Raw genomic sequence first — 18,564 nt, forward strand, 5'->3', positions numbered from 1 at the left:
AAAATTATATTTTCTTTGAGGAAAATGGGGGTAATCAAAACTTTACAAATTATCTATTCAGAGACTGAGATCATAACTAATGTTTTCTTTTTTACTTTTCTTTGTGATATCCATGATTATGAACATAACTGCAATAAATCTGAAATAAAGGTAATGTAAAATCAGTTTAGGAAGGTAAGTTGGCCTGAGAGATAGTTCAGTGGATAAAAGCACTTACTTCCAGGCCTGAGGACCTGAGTTTGGTCCCTATGGAAGAGGGGAACTGACTCCCAATGAGATATTCTCTGGCCTTCACCTGTGCCTGTACAAGAATACACGAGTGCTTGCACACATGCACACACGTGCACACACACAGACACGCACACACAACATTAAATTTTTTTTATGTATTTAAGTTCTTGCTTTTGAATTTGACAGAATGACAATATTTATGTTTCTACCCTCTTGAGTGTCTATGGAGGTGACGCCTGTTCAAGGAAGTGTGGCGTGTACGTGTCAAACTCCATGAGCACCTTTATTGTCCTGTCTCCCACCATGACCCTCGGCTTCACTGTAGGCCCAGAAACAGTGGAGCGACTTCACAAGGACTGAACTCACTCCCATGTGCTGGGGAAGGAGTGAACCCTGCCTCCTTTCAGTTGTTTCCACGGGCTGCTGTGTCCCAGCAATCAAAGCGGAGCACTGTGATCACCCGTTCCCACCATGGTTCTGCTGTGCACGCTGGTTTTCTGTTTTCTATGATGTGGAGGAAGGCGAGGTACAAAAACATGGTGACTGGTGAAGACAGAGGATAAGTCCAGGACTTACTCTTTCATCCAAATAATAAGTCTAAATACACATATGTACACACACACACACACACACACACACACACACACACACACACACACACAAATGTTTCGATGAAGGTTCTACCACTCCCGTAACTTAGAGCAGTACATTTTGAAAATTCAGCCAAATGAATTTTCATGGCATTTTCAGAAACTACTTATGTGAAGAAAAGTTAAGTAATAAACTATTTTTCATCTTGGAGGACATGAGGAAATTTCTAAAGACAAACATGTATATCATGGCCAATCAGCTGAATAAGTGTGAGGCTTATATTCAGGACTCAGACTGAAAGAAATCTGTAAGATTGTGTGTGTGTGTGTGTGTGTGTGTGTGTGTGTGTGTGTGTGTGTATGTGTAATTTATGGCTTAAATATCTATATGTACTTTTAAAAATGAATACCAAAATCATTTCTTACATCCAGGTAAATTCAGACCATCAGTGTTCCTTAACCTTTAATTTTATGTCCTGATTTTATCACATTAATTGCCAAGGATATTTACCCAAAGTACCTTTCTACTAATAAGTTTAACGTTTTGTAGTACTTTACAGCTACTAAAATCTCTGTATAAATGCAAAAATTTTGCTTCTTATAATAATTCAAGAGGCCATAGAAAAGTTTTCAACATATCATTTGAACATATCATTTCTAGTTTTTAGTACACATAGTGTCAGGAAACTTTAATCAAGAAAGTCTTCAAAATGATTTTTTATTTCAAAACTGAGGAAAACTTTAATTCCATAGTTAATTATTACACTGAAAAGAAAAGGCTGTTTCCTTTCTTGAAAGCAAATATAAAGTAACAAGAAAAACTGCTCAGTCAGTCAGCTGTTGACTTGGTTTTCTTCTTGGTTCCATTATTGGCAATTATCTGATGATACCTATCCATAAAAAGAATATACATAAATTTCAAAATTCATAAAAAATTTAATTCATATTATCAAATTCAACCCTTCTCCAGCATTTCTTCCCTTCTGTTTCTCTCTCAAGTCACCTCTGACAATAGGCACATTTCATTTCATGTGATCTCACTCTCTGCCACCCCCATCCCAAATACGATTTTTAGAAGTGACCCATAAAGTAGAAATAAAAAGGTGGCTGTGAATCATTGCTGGTGTGTTCACTGGATAGGACTGCCATAACAAAGCCTTAGCCATGCAGCTTAAACAGGAGGTTTGGTTTGGCTGGGTTTTCCTCTGTTGTAGGCTAGAATGTCAAGATTAGAGTTTTGGTTCCTACTGAAGGCTGAGAAAGGATCTGTCCTCTGCCTCCCCTTGCCTTGGGGATCCTGTCCTCTTGCTGAGTGTCCACATCAGTTGTCCCTCTGTGTAACACCTTCCTTTGTTTCTCTCCTCATGTCTTAGTCTCCTTTTTGTCTAAAGACATCAAATTGGATTAGGGCCTGTTCTACTGGATTTGTTTCACCATAATTACCATTTAAAGACCCTATCTCCAAATATTTATACATTCATAAAAGGAAAACAATGGGATTAAGGCTTTAATATATAACTTTGAAGAAAACAAAATCCAGCTCATAGCCCATCCTTAGGTTTAACAGAAAATTTATGAAGTGAAGACTATAGCTAGAGTTTTCCTGCCTTGCCCACAATCAGGACAAATCTTTGTCACCCACCAGTCCCACAGCCGCTCAGACCAACCAAGTAAACACAGAGACTTATATTGCATACAAACTGTATGGCCGTGGCAGGCTTCTTGTTAACTGTTCTTATAGCTTAAATTAATCCATTTCTATAAATATACATTGCCACACAGCTCATGGCTTACCGGCATTTCCACATGCTGCTTGTCCTGGCAGGCAGCTGGCTGTGTCTCCTTTTGCCTTCCTGTTCTTTTATTTCTCCTCTCTGCTAGTCCCGCCTATACTTCCTGCCTAGCCACGGCCAATCAGGTTTTATTTATTGACCAATCAGAGCAACACATTTGCCATACAGACCATCCCCCAGCACAGCCAAGTGCAGACCATCTCAGATACCTGCACTCAGGCCCGTGGTCCTAATCATCCTCTATGCGGACCTGCTGGGTAAAGCCATGAGGAACCCAAGAACGGGCTCCCACAGGACATACAGAACATCCCACAGCAGAAGACACTAGTCAGGGACTCAACTAAATCAATACTTTCATCATGCCTGAAAGGAACCTATTCTAATCATTCACGAGTAAGCCTATGTTCCCAACATTTCAGTGACTTGAGATGGGTTAAAGTTAACTGTAAAATTAATAACTAAATACTATTCCATCGTTTGAAATAGTTCCACTCTGTTTTGTTTTGTTTGGGGTTTTGTGTTGCTTGTCCATGTTCCCCAGATCCAACACAGCACCTTGCAAGGCAAACTACCACTGAGCTGTAGCTAAATTTCCAGTTTTACTTATTGTTTCAAAAAAGTAATGTCTCTGTTTCCACTTTTACTATGTCATAGAATGAGAGAGTGATGAAACACAGTATCTACCTGTTAAAGTATACTGAACAGACAACATCTACTCAAGCAATAAAAATCACAGTAAGCCTTTAATCCCAGCACTTGGGAGGCAGAGGCAAGAGAATGTCAGTGAGTTCAAGGCCTAGCCTGGTCTACAAAGCGAGTTCCAGGACTGCCAGGACTGTTACACAGAGAAACCCTGTCTCAACCCCCCCCCAAAATGTCACAATAAAAAAATGATCTTTATTATGTATAATTGAATTTGATTGACAAGTATTTGATTGAGAAGTTTTACATCCATATTCATCAGGGAGGCTGACCTACAATGGTTTGTTTGTTTGTTGGTTTGTTTGTTTGTTTGTTTGAGACAGGGTCTCACCATGTAACCTTGTCTGACCCAGAACTCACTATGTGACCAGGCTAGCCTCAAACTCATAGAGATCTACCTGCCTCTGCCTCCCAAGGCATGAACCACCATACCCTGCCTAGCCTATAGAGTTTTCATCTGTTGTATTCTTGTCTGGTTTGCGTATAGTGTAGTATTGGTTTTGTAAATGGAATCTGCCAGGATTCCTTCCCTTTCTGATGTATGGGATAATTTGAGAAGCATTAGTGTTAATGCTTCTTTACAAGAAGTCTAGTAGAACTGGGCTGCAGATTCATCTGGGCTTAGGATTTTGTAGAAGGGATACTTTATTTTCATTGAATGTTATTGATATGCTTAGGTTGGTTATAGTTTTTTGGTTTAAGTTTAGTATGTCATATGTTTTCAGAAGTGTATTCATTTCTTCTATATTTTTCAATTCATGAAACACAAAATTTCAGGCCGGGTGGTGGTGGTGCACGTTTTTAATCCCAGCACTCGGGAGGCAGAGCCAGGCAGATCTCTGTGAGTTCGAGGTCAGCCTGGACTACCAAGTGAGTTCCAGGAAAAGGCGCAAAGCTACAGAGAAACCCTGTCTCAGAAAAAAAAAAATCCTCTAAATTCCATTGGTAGTTTATAATCTCTCCCTCTCTATCTCTAAATTTATTAATGTGGATACTCTCTAGCTCAATTTTTTGTCTTGTTTATCTAAGAACTTGTCAATCTTCTTTATTCTTTCAACCATCTTTATGTTTCTTTAATTTTTATATTGATCTTTTTGTTTCCATTACATTAATTTCTGACCTGGTCTTTATTATTTCTTTACACATGATGAAATTTACTTCATTATAGAGTGATTATGTCCTCTGCTAGGAAATGGGTGTGATTGAAGATCATTATATTAAAATAAATCAGTCCAAAAAGATAAATAATGTGTATTTTCATTCATCAGTGGATTCAAGAATTCTTTATTGATACATAAAATGGTGTGTGTGTGTGTGTGTGTGTGTGTGTGTGTGTGTGTCTGTGTGCATGTGTATGTGTGTATGTATGAGAATGGAAGAGAAGCAGGAGTCAGGAGAGAGAGAACTAAAGGGAGGGAATAATAAGGGGGTAAATTTGGCCAATGTATATGATATACATGATGAAAGTGGCTATATGAAACTCAATACTATATAAATTCAATATGTGCCAATAAATACTCAAAACAAAATAAACATTAAGCGCCAATAAATACTCAAAACAAAATAAACATTAAGCAGATAAGGTATCAATTGTTTATGCCCTAAATCACAAAGAATCAATGAGACGTTTTGAAATTCTTTTAATTAAAATAAAAATGAACATCTGATTGTTCTCCACAGCGATCCAAAAAAATGTTGCTAAACTATAAATAAAGGGTTGGATAGGTAGCTCAGTCACTAAAGTGCTGGTCTCACAAGCACAAGGACCTGAGTTCAGTCCCTAGAATCTATGTAAGAAGGGAGCATGGTGAGCTGCTGGGAGACAGAAATGATTGGACCCTGTGGCCTCCTTGGCCAGCCAGTCTAGCCTAACGGTTAACATCAGACCTTGTGTGAAGAAGGTAGATACCATTCCTAAGAAAGGCACCCAAAGTTTACTTCTGGCCTCATCAAATATACACATGCACCAGCACACACACACACACACACACACACACACACACACACACACACACACACAATAAGCTAGGTGAAGGAAGACGAAGCAAACCTATAGCTTAGCACTGGAGAGGATGTACAAAGGGAATCAGAAACCCAAAACCAGCTGGTACTACACAGAGAGTTCAAAATCAGCCTAAGCTACATAGAGAGACTAACAGAAAGACATGGAGAGAAGATAAAGAAGAAAAGAGAGAGAGAAGAAGAAGAAAGAACATAGAAAAATGAGAGGAGAGGGAGGGAAAGGAGAGATCAAGAAGAGGGAGGAAAACATGGATAATTTAAAATTTCCTCTAAAGTAAATAACGTGTGTTAGTTATAGCTAACAAAGTATTTCATTTCATTCACTATAAATTAAATCTCAATGTATTATATCATATTTCCTCATTGACTATTAGTGATTAGAATGCACGTTTACACCTGGGAATCTTTTGTCTTGTAAGTGTAATGAGAATATACTTCAGAATTCTGAGACATCAGACTGTAGTTACATAGTATAGTGGTAATGATAAATATTCATAACATACATTCTTTACATTATTAAAGATAGGCATAATGAAGGGAAATCAGTACCTTCATCATATGTTCTTCAGCTGTATTAATTAAATATTCCATTAATGGTTAACAGAAATCCTGTCCTGGCACATTTCCCACTCCCATGCCACTGGAGTAGCTACTGTCACTCATCCAACACATAAATCTTGCATTGATTCTATAAGTGGAGGAAATGAAGGATCTCTAGGGATATAATTCCAGGGCTTATACATGATTTCCCCTTTTTATTAGCCTACAAAAGCTGTGTTTGGGGGGCTCATTCTGTGTACCTCAAGATCCTATTTCAGTTATTAAAAGGCATAAAGTAGCACTTACATAGTAAAGCCATTAAAAGAAGCATATTCCTCAGCTGTGAATCCATAAATATCTCTGCAGGATAAGTTCATATCTTGTTGAAGAAGAAGTTTTACAGAATTCGTTGGTTCAACAGTAAGAGCAATCATAATAGCTGTTCTGGAGCAAGACATACACAAATTTAGTCTTCTCAACTTACCACTCACACCTACGTCCTCTATTCTTAGAGCATCAAGAAGAGAATGGGGCTGGGCGGTGGTGGTGCATGCCTTTAATCCCAGCACTCAGGAGGCAGAGCCAGGCGGATCTCTGTGAGTTCGAGGCCAGCCTGGACTACCAAGTGAGTTCCAGGAAAAGGCGCAAAGCTACACAGAGAAACCCTGTCTAGAAAAACAAAAACAAAAAAGAGAATGGGAAATTATGGGTTTATCTGCTCAAAATTGTACAGTATTCACAGATCACAGGAAGGCACCCAAACACAGTCACCAGGAAGCTCTAATACATTGATTTTTCAATCTCTGCCTCCTGGAAGCCTCCTGGTTTCAAAATGTCTCAAAAATTCCACAAGAGGGACTATTGGACATCCTAGGTCCCCTTTCCAGTTAACTACAGCATCAGTTCCTGTGTAAGATTCCAAAGTTACTATATATGACTAATAACTTAAAGCTATCTATGTAATTAAGCAGTTCAATTTTATACATTGAAAAAAAAGAACATATGAGAAATATAGGTAATTTGCCCCAAATCATACCATACAAATAAAATATCACACAAAGATATACTAATAAATATGTGTATTTACATGGCCTTATTAAGCAATTACAATTATATGGCATCTTATATAGCTTTACTTATAATTATACCTGTGGTTGTTATCTGATGCATTAACATCTGCTCCTTTCTTCACAAGGAATTTTACCATATTTACATTTTTTTCAGCAACGGCAAGTAAAAGTGGAGTGTAGCCATCCTGTAAAAATTATTTCAAAATAATTATTTCAACAATGTTTACTTCAGTGCCTTTTAGGTTTAAGTACAATTTTTTAAGTATGCTCTTAAGAAACTCCTGAATATATACTCTAATTTTTGAAGTATTTTAATATCTAACAAAACTCTGACTTTGAATTAACAATGGGTTGCTACATTTTTAAAAGTCAAATTGTATTCTAAGATTAATTCAAATCATAGTTATAAAGTGATCAAGTCATGAGTACCTATCATTTAATGTAAGTTTTGTATACTATTAGCTCAAATGTACATACAATTATGTATAATTATGTTTCTAAAGTTTTATTTAATAACTTCCAAGACTACCACATACACAAAATATCAGCAAAATGAAGTGACAAGATATTTCATAAAAAATATTTTTTAGTTTTTTTTTTCAATTTCAAAAGGAGAATTAGGCTACTTTTAGTATAATAACTAATCTAATTCAGCTCTCTTACTGAGTAATATAATCATTATGAGGTTTATTATTTTATATTAATACTAATTTATAAAAATTCAAACATTCATATCTGATATTGTAACACAAATCTTAAAAGGTCTTATTAATAAAAAACCTGGAGCCAGATATTGTAATGAAAACTGAAAGATCAGAGAAGCAGAACAAGCCACATCCAACCTCACCTCATCAACTCCTCAGCCAATCCTGTTTCCTCGGGCTAAAAGCATCTGAGTCCTCACCCTTGAGTTGAACTGCTTAAAAAAAACCTCTAGTTCCTGGTCCTCACGCCTTATATACTTTTCTGCTTCCTGCCATCACTTCCTGGGAGTAAAAGTGTGTGTCCTTCCCAAGCAAAGACATGAGATCTCGGGTGTTGCGATTAAAGGTGTGTGCCACCACACCTGGCTCTGTTCCTAGTGTGGCCTTGGACTCACAGAGATCCAGACAGATCTCTGCCTCCCGAGTGATAGGATTAAAGGCGTGTGTGCCACCACTGCCTGTCCTGTATATCTAATCTAGTAGCTGGCTCTGTCCTCTGATCCCCAGATAAGTTTTATTTGTTAGAGCATAAATAAAATATCACCACATGATGTGGCCATTTCAGGAATTATCACTGATGGATATGTTTCTCTTCATGTCAGGATAAAGGTCTACAGTGAAATGCAAAACTTAAAAGAAAAATTTTATCACATTTTAATAACCTATTCGTCTCTCAATTCAATTTGATAAATACATTCTCTATATTAAAATACAAATTTCTGTTACATGAAGTATCTGAAATAAATACCCTGTTTAGTAGCTCTCTTTTTTAAATGAAAACAATGCAGCCTTTTTTATTAGAATTTGTAATAGACCTACTAGCATTATTGCTCAAATTACCACAACCACTATCATATGACCCAGAATTGAAGTATAAGAGTAAATGTATGTCTCAGAGGATCACAGATGGCAATGTTGCAATTGAAAACCATTGCCAATAGATTACCAGACTCCATGCATTGCAAGGTGTGGATGGAGAACAGCTGGGCTAGGCAGGCATCAAAGACAATGGAATAAGCCCCAAACCAAAAGATGGCCAACATTTTGGGAGCAATTACTGCAGTCTTCCATGTCTATAGCTGGCTGCCAGGACAGCCAGGAAGATATACATGGGCTGGTACAAGCTATACTCAGCTGGGATGATGATCAATAAAATGATATTTCCCAAAAGAGCCACTAAACACATTGCAAAGAATGGAAATCCAATCCAAAACTTCACATGCTCTGGTCTAGGAATTCCAATCAAAATTACAGCTTTGGGGTTCAGATACAACATGTTATTGTGCTTCACTGAGCTCAGCATTCTGTCTTCTCACCACTGTATGGTGATATTTTATTTGTACTGAAATGTGATTTATTTGTATGTTAATAAAGTTCCCTGGGGGTCAGAGCTAATAGCAAGCCATCGCAGGAGCTGGGCGGTGGTGGTGCACACCTTTAATCCCAGCACTTGGTAGGCAGAGCTAGGTAAATCTCTATGTGTTCAAGGATACAGCCAGCATTGAAGACACATGCCTTTAATCTCAATACCAACCATAGAAGACCTGGAGGTCTGTACAGACAGGCAGTGACGAGGAGGTCATGTGGTTGGGTTTACAACCAATGAGAAGGCAGAACAGAAACTCTATAAAAAAAAAAAAAAAAGACAGACACAGGAAGTTGGTCTCTTTTGGAGAGGTACAGCGACAGTTTGAAGGGTAAGGTTTTTAGCTCTTAGCTATTGCTCTGACCTCTTGGCTTTCATCTCTGTATTGGCTCTGTGTTTCTTATTTAATAAGATGGTTACATCTACACCACTGACCAAGATAACTGAAACTTCTGCTTTCAGAAGCTGGAGGCAGTAACTCAGACCTGCTGTGAAAGGGTGGAGCTCTCTTTTCATGGGTGGTTGAGGACCAAGGTGTTCCTTCTTCCCAATTTACATTCATCCTTTGGGATAGCTCTAAGGCATTAATATATATTTTCTTTAATAGGAACTTACCTTATTTTTAGCTTCAAGATTGGCTTTGTATTCAAGCAATTCATTAGCTAGTGAGATATTTTGACCACAAACAGCATAATGGAGGGCAGTATTACTATTAAAATCCACCAGATTTGGGTCCGCACCATGCTGTAGAAGAACCATAGCACAATTCTCCTGTTGACACTGTACTGCCTATCAATGGAACAACAATGAATGAGTGCCCGATTTTCTATTTCAGATATGTAAACTCATGTTACAAGTTAAAGCACAGAAACCAATAAAATTTAACGAGGATAAGTACTCAAACACATTCCACTTAAAAAGAAGAAAAATGGAACACACCTTGATCAATGGGGTTCTGTTTTCACTATCCTGAACATTAATTTTGCATTGATTCTCAATTAAGAGATACACAATATCTATATATCCATTAGCACAGGCCAAATGCAAAGGTGTTCTATATTGACACAAAAAAACATGAAGTTAGAGATACATTTCAATTAGTTATAATACTCATCAATAAGCAAGATTAAATATTAAGATATTTGTTTTATGTTTTGTTTACATTTACTGAAAATTTATGCTAATTATAATTGATTTTGATGAATTTAAAAGGCTAAGCAAATGTCTTGAGAATCAAATACCACTTTAAGGAAAATTTGGCTCTATTAAATTCAAAGTTTTTTCTCAATTTATCTTCAGAAGAGATGATAAAATGAGATAACACTAACACAATTCAGATTGCTCTCCAAAACCCAAGAAACATCCATAAATAACAGAAATGGCCAATGTCAAAGGCATCTCCCCCTGTTGTGTGTGTCTCTGCCCCTCCAGTAGAACTAACACTTCCATCTAAAGACAAACATGGTTGAGAGCCTAAGGACTCACTAAATTGTACATTTTACATTATTATACTAATTTTTACTTCTTGAAGATCTAGAGGTTCATGAATTATAACACAATACTAATTAGTTCCATTCACATTTTGTACTCGCATTGGGCTTTGGTGTAGACTATCCTTTAATGAACTTCTATGGTTACACAGTGATATTATTTCTTTGTTTTACATCATTCTAGAATATTCCATATGGTGATAGCGCATATTCCAAACAGGGGATCTCAGATGTCATGTCCCTGTTTCATATCCACCTAAACAGACCAGTTTTAACCTACAGAAGCAGGAAAAGAAATTACCCTCAAAGGAAGACTTGAAAACAGGTTAACATTCAAAAGAGATAAACTAATAAAAACTCTTACATGATGATGTAATTTACCACCTATGGGAGTAAATATTAAAAAGTAAAACCAGTTTTGAACAATCTGATAATTCCAGTTTAGATTATTTAATGACATTACAAAAGGAACAATAACAATGTAACTACAATTCAAAGTCAGAACTCTAATCAATTACACTATACAGTTGAAGACAGACAGCAGTCAGGAAGAGGAGTGTCAGTTTAGACAGTAGAATTAGATTTTTTGTGTAAATGGAGGCTTTTGTCTGTCCTGCCCTGTCTCGCAGCTGCTTGTAAATAATCACTCAGAGGTTTGATATTATAAACCATTTGGCCTATTGCTCAGGCTTATTACTAACTAGCTCTTACAACTTAAATTAATCCACTTCTATTCATCTATATTTTGCCATGTGGCTGTGGTGTTACCGGTCTGGTGGCATCTTGCTCCTTTGGTGGCTAGATGGCATCTGCCCCTGACTCAGCCTTTTGCTTCCTTTATCTCTGCTTGGATTTCCCACCTGGCTCTTATCCTGCCTTGCCATAAGCCAAAGCAGCTTTATTTATTAACCAATGGGAGCAACACATATTCACAGTATATAGAAAGATATCCCCCATCATTTCCCATCCCTGTCTAATCAAAAAGGAACATTTTAACTTTAACATAGTAAGATTACATATAACAAAACAGTTATCAAGCAAGAATTATAGTTATAATATTTAATCTATTTCTTTTTTTTTTTTTTTTTTTTTTTTTGGTTTTTCGAGACAGGATTTCTCTGTGTAGCTTTGCGCCTTTCCTGGAGCTCACTTGGTAGCCCAGGCTGGCCTCGAACTCACAGAGATCCGCCTGGCTCTGCCTCCCGAGTGCTGGGATTAAAGGCGTGTGCCACCAACGCCTGGCAATTTAATCTATTTCTATTTGGCAAAATTAAAGAAAATACTCTAACATCTATCCTATCTTTGTGAGTCTAAAGTTTCACATCTAATTTATTTTTTATCATAATTAAGGAAAACTGTAATTATAACTATCTAATCTTTAATTCCATCAAAGACCTCAGAAGGATATATTATCATCTCAGTAAACAAGAAGTGCATTATAAGCAACTTCCAAATTTCTAAAAATGACAGATACATCCGGCTGCCTGGATAGTCACCCAAATTTCCTCTGTAACTTTGGAGCATCTGTCTTCAGCCTATAGGCCTAGCATATTTGGCAGACATTTTAGTGATGCAGGAAATCTGAAGGACTGTCCATCCCTGTATTGACAAAGTTCATCAGTTGCTTTCCTCTTCTGTGTCCTGCAGAATGTCTGGCAAACTCTTCCGTGAAGCAAGAAACCCTGAAGGACCATCCCACCTTGTTTTGGCAAAGTTCAGCACTAATTTTCCTGTGGGTCCTGCATGTCCAGTTAATATAGCATAAAGTCAAGCAGTCAAGGCAAAAACAGTTTCTTGCCCAAATGACTAACTTTGCCCCAATGAAAGCAAACTCCTTTGGAGTTTCCTTGATGCCCATCATCTCTGAAGTAAATTGGTGCTGCCAGGAGCAGACGCGTCTCACTGTCATGAAAACCTTAAGTTAACAAAATATTTTAAATGCCACAGTCTATAGGTCCTTGAAGTATTTGAAGACCATCTATCTAAAATATATCTCTATATCATCGGAAAGCACATCTAACATATCTACAAATTTGATCATCATAAATAACTACTAACCTATGTTTCTTGATTATCCTATATAGTTTATAATAATAGCTTTCAAAAACTAGAATTTTGCCTCATATTTTTAAATTAGCTATATAAACACAATACCTTAAACAAGAGTAAAAATATATGTACAGTATAACAAAATTGACTTTAAATTTTTATCAGTAAACTAAAATTCATACCAATGTAAAATATTCTGATATTAAGTTGTTGTTTGGATTAAAGTAGATACAATAATCTACCCTTTTTTCAATATAATAATCTACCTTTTCCCATTATTTCTATATCATGTTTGCTAGTTTATTTCAGACAGGGTTTCTCTGTATAACTGCCTAGGATGTCCTGGAACTTGCTTTGTAGAGCTGAATGGCCTGGAAACTAACAGAGATCATCCTGCCTGTGCCTCCTGAGTTCTAGGATTAAAGGCCTGTACCACCACACCGAGCTTAAATCATAAAATGGAACCAGATCATTCATGCTGAACTTTGTGTTTGGTGGAGGGCGAATAGAGAATAATGGGGAAAGATGTGATTAAAAGAAAAAAAATCTGTGTTTAAATAGATATCAATAGACATTGGCAGATAGTGAAAAAAATCACAAAAAAATCAACTAGAAAGGAGTATTAAATACATGAAGTAAAAGTGAAAATAATTTTTAAAGAAAAAATTCTAACTAAAATCAATGAATGTTACAGATACTTTGCAATCATAGAAAGCAATACTTTGTGAGATAAAATGATTTAAACATCATAATCTAGATAAAATAATCCCACAAACTACTTTTTCTATTATTCTTTCCTCCTGAAGCAAACTTGTAGTGATTACTGATTTAGTTCCTTAACAATCCTGATATATTGCCAACTTCTTGGTAAAAATTTATAATTTAGTGTAGCTGGAGGGCTTCTCTCCAGGTTCCCCAAGCCCCGCAGTCCCACAATCCACTTATAAAATAATCACTCAGACGCTTATATCATTTATAAACTGTATGGCCATGGCAGGCTTCTTGCTAACTGTTCTTTTATCTTAAATTAACCCATTTTTATAAATCTATAGCTTGCCACGTGGCTGGTGGCTTACCGGCGTCTCTACATGCTCTCCTCCTCACGGTGGCTGCAGTCTCTCTCCCCCAGCCTTCCGCTTCCCAGAATTCTCCTCTCTCCTTGTCCCACCTACCTCCTGCCTGGTCATTGGCCATCAGTGTTTTATTTACATAGAGTGATATCCACAGCACTTCCCCTTTCTTTTTTTTTTTAAAAAGGAAGGTTTTAACTTTAACATGGTAAAATTACATATAACAAAACAATTACCGAGCAAGAATTATAGTTACAATATTAAAGAAGATGTCCTATCTATCTTATATTTGTGAGTTTAAGGTTTTATAGCTAACTTATCTTTTATCATAACTGAGGAAATTACGACTATCTAGCCTTCAACCACATCAAAGACCTGAGAAGGAACATAATGGTACCTGAGAAATAGTAGACGGATGCAAGCAACTTCGGGAATCTTGTAAGAGTAGACCAAGACAGCTGGCAGCCTGGACAGTCACCTGATGTTTCTCAGCATTGTTGGTGCATTCAAATTGGCTACAGGCCTAGAGTATCTGACAGACCATTTTCAGAAGCAGGAATTCTGAGAGACCATCTTACCCTGTCTTGGCAGAGTACAGTGGTCGCTTTCCTTGTGTCCCGCTTGTCCAGAAAGGACAGCATTGCATTTGTACTGTCAGCCGTCAAGGCAAGGGCAGTTCTTTGCCCAGTAGGCCATTTTGTGCCAAAAGACAAACTTCCAAATGGAAATGTCTTAGAAGCCCAACATTCTCTCGGGATCAAATTGGTGCAGCCAGGAGCAATTGTGTCTCATGTCAACAGAATTCTAAGTTATTTAAATGCCATATTCTCTAGGTCTATGAAGTGTTTGAAGATTACCTATCTATCTGAAATATATCTATGTATACCTAGAAGACTTAACTAACATGGCTACAGATATGATTATCATAGATGACTAATTATTAACCTATTTTTTAATTATCCATTACAATTTTAAATGAGTTATATAAACATAATACCTCAAACAAGAATAGAAATATATATATATATATACAGTATAACAAAATTAACTTCAAGTTTGTATCAATGAACTAAAATTTATACCAATGTAAAACATTTTAAACATAAACTAAAATTTATACCAATGTAAAACATTTTAAACAAGTTGTTCTTTAAAAGTAGGTTCATTAATCTACCCTTTTATCTTATCATCTCCATATCCTCCTATATATCATATCCCCTTTTGTTTTTTAGAAAGAGATCACATTTATAATCAACCTGTTTTAAATAAAAATATTGGTTTTTGTCTGTCCCACACCAGAGGGCTCTTCTGATTTGGGACACAAGAATCACTTAACCATTTTTTTTTTTAAAGCAATATGTCTGGGTTTAGAGGGGGAGTGAGCCAATTCCACCTCTAAAGCCAGCTTGGTATATTTGGGAATTTGGGCGTAGCATCTCTTACTACTTCCTGCTGGAGGGGGCGCTGTATCTTATGGGGACGCAAAGAAAATTTTAGACCTATGGGGTAGTCCGTGAGGCTGTATTGTGTGAACCAGTTGCCTTGAAACCGCTCTGGATGTTGGATCATCTGGGCCATGGTGTCATCGGAGTCCTTTCAGGGGGTCTTGGCTGGTGAAACCTGATGTATCTTAATCTGGAACAAGTCCACAGCCTCTGGCTTTCTGTGGAAACAAAAGCAGAAACTCTTTTCCAAAGTAACATATCCTTATATCCAAATTTTGAAGTCAAGGTACCTTTAAAATATACATTTTGGCATAACTCAACAGCTTTTGTAATCAAATGTTTTTGTTTAGTTATGAATATCAAAGAGAACATAATCCAGATTCTCTGTGTGGTAGCCATCTTTATGTGGCTTATGTTTTATATTACCTTGAGCCTTGAGCCTATTGCTTTAAACTGCACCATTGTAAGCCTGAAACGGCGCTGTGGCTGCTGGCTCCGCCCACTTCAGCTTCCCAACATGGCAGTGGTACGTTTTCTGCCAGCTCTGGGAGTCATCAAGTCTCAGAAATAGTGGGTCTAAGCTTTTATCAAAGCAGCGTGTAGCCCAGAAACCTCTTTTTTTTTTTTTTTTTTTAAATACTAGTAAAGACTAAATCTACCACATAGCTTAATTTGCCGCTGGCAGATGCCTCATTTTCGCCATACTGCCGGTCAAACGCACCCGCCAGGAACCCGCCAGTGTCCAAACTTGCGTTTTGCCACATCTAGCTGCCCGTATGAGACAAGAAGCAGGAACCTGGTTTTGGCTCTGTTTAGAATTGGTTATTAAATATTCTCAGGTTTAAGGTGGAAACTCGAGCCGTTGGGCGCCATTTGTAGCTGGAGGGCTTCTCTCCAGGTTCCCCAAGCCCCGCAGTCCCACAATCCACTTATAAAATAATCACTCAGACGCTTATATCATTTATAAACTGTATGGCCATGGCAGGCTTCTTGCTAACTGTTCTTTTATCTTAAATTAACCCATTTTTATAAATCTATAGCTTGCCACGTGGCTGGTGGCTTACCGGCGTCTCTACATGCTCTCCTCCTCACGGTGGCTGCAGTCTCTCTCCCCCAGCCTTCCGCTTCCCAGAATTCTCCTCTCTCCTTGTCCCACCTACCTCCTGCCTGGTCATTGGCCATCAGTGTTTTATTTACATAGAGTGATATCCACAGCAATTTAGCTCAAAATGAACTTTTTTAAATAAAAAAATTTATCTAGCCTTCAAGTCAAACACTTTTACTCCTGTCAATGATAACTCCTTGAAAAAACATATATACTGATGTGTGGGCATATACGTGTGTGTGTGTGTGTGTGTGTGTGTATTTATACATATCTACATATACATGTTAAATTTTTAAGAATTTAGTGCCAAGGAACTTTGAGGTTTCTGTCCAAGCATTATATTTATCACCACCTACAAAACCAAATTGTTGGGTTTTTTTTTTGTTTTTTTTGTTTTTTTGTTTTTTTTTGTTTTTTTTTTTTTTTTTTTCCGAGACAGGGTTTTCTCTGTGTAGCTTTGCGCCTTTCCTGAAACTCACTTGGTAGCCCAGACTGGCCTCGAACTCACAGAGATCCACCTGGCTCTGCCTCCCAAGTGCTGGGATTAAAGGTGTGCGCCACCACCGCCCTTGTTGTTGTTTTAATTACAGACAAATACATGGACCTATGAGGGACATTTCACATTCAAACAACCCAAGGCTACTAGGTACTTTCTGAGTTTTGTTCAGTAGTATTGAATGTGATTATTGGATAGTTTAGCAAGCTTATTTACTTTATCACAGATTCCATATATTGCCTGATTTATGTAGTTATTAAACATATATTTGTTGAAGAAATTAATTCAAAGCTAAGCAAATGAGTGCTAGAGAAAGGTATCACGCTGGAGCTGGAGAGATGACTCAGCCATTAAGATCACTTCCTGCTCTTGCAGAGGACCTGAGTTCAGTTCCCAGCACCCACATCAGGCAGCTCACAACTGTATGTAACTCCAGGTCCAGCAGATCCAGTGTTCTCTTCTGCCCTCAGCAAGGATACGATGCACATAAACTCAAACAGGCACACACACAAATAAATAAATAAATTTTAAAAAGATGAATTGTAACACCGAAGAAGGAAAACATTCACTGTCTAGCCATCAGGTTTCTTTGAACACAAACTATTTTGTTTATCTTGGTATTCCCGGGCTTAAAGTCTTAGTAGTTTCATTCTTGGTGATTGCCTCTCCTCTTGTTTTGTTTTCCCATTAGTAAAACCTAAATGCTAGGTTGTTAGACACAACGCATACCAAGAAGCAAAACAACAAAAGGAAGAGAGAAAACAGTGCACAGTGGAGATTTAAAAAAAAAAAAAAGGAAGAGGAGGGTCCAACACCCAGGTAAACCTTCACAAGTAAGTTAAATAAGAAGTCAAAAGCTCAAGTATGGCCATATGCAACAGACAGTGCCTCTGCTCAGGAAAACCCAGAATGACACCCGATTTTAAGCAGCCCTGATATGCTTTCTTTATGGTTGAAACAGTCAACCTCCCCAGCCCTTCCTCCCCAATCCTGGCCTCTGGTCACCTGCTTTTTTTGTCCCGCCCATTCACATCATGCTTCTTGCGTTCAAGGTATTTCTTGAACTTTTGCACATTGCCAACTGAAGCAGCTTTGTGAAGTTTCTTTAAGGGCTTATCTTGAAGGTGATGTCCCCCACTCGTGGACAGGCTGGGATCAGTACTGGCCATGCTCATGGACAGTTCTGAGGATCGGCTGTGGGAATCGTCGGTCTTCCCCTTTACCCAGAAGCTGAAGAGTTTCTTCATGGTGACAAGTTCTTTAATTCTATCTGAGGAGTTCCTGGGACTCCTAACCAGCAACCCTGGTCCTCTGTCCTAACCACCTCATTCACAACTGCCTCTCAACCTGACCAAATCCAGAGGTATGTGAAGACAGGAATCTTCGCCTGGCTACATCCGGGGACCAAGGCAGATCTCGGTTACCTAGAAACTGCTCAGGGCTTCCACTGCGCAACGGCAGTCTTGATCGTGATCCGGTTCGACTAGCCAACCCAGATTTTCACATATAACTGTCTTTGGCTTTGCCAATAGACCCCGAGCCTTGGAGAGAAACTTATTAACTTACAAATTGTCCATTTTCCTTCAAGATAGATTTAATAGTATGTATTCTAACCAAGTGAGATTAGGACAGAGGGGATGGATCTCTGCCAGCGATGTTGTTGCCACGTGCATGGTAATGCTTATCTTAAACAATAATTACCATCCCTGGATGATCTCAGTATTAAACATGCTTTGTGAATACGCCTTTCATGTTCCACTCACCTCGTCTAGTCACAAAACTGACAATTGAACTCACCACATATAAGGCCCATTAATCTTATCACTTTTTCCTGAACTCAATGACCTTTCACTGTGTCCTCACTATTCTAGTAGATTGAACTCTGTGGCCA

The 18,564-nt window shown here is 37.8% G+C and overlaps 1 protein-coding gene across 2 annotated transcripts; it reads right to left on the bottom strand.

Annotated features, from left to right (window-relative positions):
- Positions 1-1,514: 1,514 nt before the first annotated feature.
- Positions 1,515-18,297, bottom strand: Ankrd7 (ankyrin repeat domain 7). 2 transcript variants are annotated; one of them, XM_028871798.2, is made up of 6 exons: positions 17,679-18,295; positions 9,958-10,072; positions 9,634-9,807; positions 7,027-7,133; positions 6,185-6,322; positions 1,515-1,711 (listed from the first exon to the last, which is right to left on the bottom strand). In XM_028871798.2, exons 1-6 carry the CDS (start codon positions 17,918-17,920, stop codon positions 1,651-1,653), a joined length of 837 nt encoding a protein of 278 aa, XP_028727631.1. In that variant the 5' UTR covers positions 17,921-18,295; the 3' UTR covers positions 1,515-1,650. The 2 variants fall into 2 exon arrangements, with proteins under 2 accessions (XP_028727631.1, XP_037059394.1); XM_037203499.1 differs by lacking the exon at positions 1,515-1,711 and adding an exon at positions 1,839-2,206 and having other exon boundaries at positions 17,679-18,297.
- Between the last annotated feature and the right edge of the window lie 267 nt (positions 18,298-18,564).

Source organism: Peromyscus leucopus, chromosome 3 (genome assembly GCF_004664715.2).
Source record: "Peromyscus leucopus breed LL Stock chromosome 3, UCI_PerLeu_2.1, whole genome shotgun sequence".
Classification (NCBI taxonomy): Eukaryota; Metazoa; Chordata; class Mammalia; order Rodentia; family Cricetidae; genus Peromyscus; species Peromyscus leucopus.